Consider the following 1,439-nt stretch of genomic DNA (forward strand, 5'->3'; position numbering starts at 1 on the left):
ATCATTTCAGAAGTGAGGGGGACAGAAATGTTATATATATATATATATATATATATATATAAACATGTTATATTGTAATGTTTATATATGTTATATTAATATATATATATTAATATAACATATATAAACATTACAATATAACATGTTTATATATATATATATATATATATATATATAACATTTCTGTCCCCCTCACTTCTGAAATGATGGCTACGCCCCTGCCCAGTACAGTCTGTTCAGGCAGTCTCACACCCAACAATACCAGGAAATTATGCGTTTATTAACATTTTATTGCACTTACAAAAACGTAAGCGTAGCTAATTGCACTTATTTTCATTTAAGTAAGTGAACTTGGTATCAGTAAACATCCCATAGGGGCTCGTGTAAATTAGTGTTTTTATTTTATTATTAGATTATCAAAACATATGTTGAATACATCAAAATAAATTACAATTAAACACATAAAATATTATTTAAAGTAAAAAATGACAATAAAAATGAGGGAAATAAGTTACTGAATAAAAACTTTTTATTTTTTTCTTTGTGGACTAAGACTATAGCTCTTTATATTAAAAAGGGCAGGTAGTTCAATTTAATATCAATTTAAGGAGGTGAAAAGAACTGCGGTAACTTTTTACCAGAGTATTAGTGATTACAAGAGTGATTACCACCCGTCTTTGGCAAAGTTTGGGCCGTCAGCCATTTTATTACACTTTCAGTCAACCTGATCAAAGTTTGATGAGCAAACCTAAACAAAGAAACCCATTTACTTCTGCATTTGGGATACTTTCTATACTTCTCGCAAGATAATATAAAAAACAATGTGCACATATAACTAGACTTTTCGATTAAAAGTCTTAATTACGAGATAATATTGAACCCAAACATTCCTAAAATGCGGTTACGCAATTCAATAGAAGTAAATATACATCAAGATTTGTTAGTAACGTTAGTACCTGTACACCAGGAATGAGAATTTCCTTCTTTGGATCCTTTATGGCGAGAGCCTTGTTAAAAGAAACTTTAACCATATTGAAAAGTTTCTGTAAGTGGTTATTTCCGCGAGATCGAGGAAGAAAGATAACGCAAAATGAAAGCGTTTAGTTTCCTGATCAGCAGCGATGTCTGTGTGTGACGCAAATGACAGATCATCACGTACAGCTCTCACTGCCTCTAGTGACGACTACTAGAAAATCTACTTAAAGTACCACTATGGCAAGCACTTTCTATTTCTCAATGCATTGTTATAATTGATTATTTTAAAATTACCAGTACTTTTAATTACAGTTAAATGTAGAATATATAAGGACACAATTAGGGGGAGAGCGGCCCAGACAGCAACATAGTGTTGGCCCAGATCCGGCCCACATCTGGCCCATGTGAAATCCATGTGGGCCAGATGTGGGCCGGATCTGGGCCGAAACGGTCTGCTGTCTGGG

General features: G+C 33.1%; 1 protein-coding gene across 2 annotated transcripts in view; it reads right to left on the reverse strand.

Annotated features, from left to right (window-relative positions):
• Positions 1-1,148, reverse strand: part of itm2bb (integral membrane protein 2Bb) — an 11,136-nt gene extending 9,988 nt beyond the window's left edge. Inside the window, exon 1 of one of the 2 annotated variants that reach the window (XM_016466595.1) lies at positions 957-1,148. In XM_016466595.1, the coding sequence (XP_016322081.1) occupies positions 957-1,031 (75 nt within the window). In that variant the 5' untranslated portion in view covers positions 1,032-1,148. The remainder of the gene's footprint in view (positions 1-956) is intronic. The other variant, XM_016466596.1, reaches the window with a different exon arrangement.
• Between the last annotated feature and the right edge of the window lie 291 nt (positions 1,149-1,439).

Source organism: Sinocyclocheilus anshuiensis, unplaced genomic scaffold, assembly GCF_001515605.1.
Source record: "Sinocyclocheilus anshuiensis isolate Anshui unplaced genomic scaffold, SAMN03320099.WGS_v1.1 scaffold496, whole genome shotgun sequence".
Taxonomy (NCBI): domain Eukaryota; kingdom Metazoa; phylum Chordata; class Actinopteri; order Cypriniformes; family Cyprinidae; genus Sinocyclocheilus; species Sinocyclocheilus anshuiensis.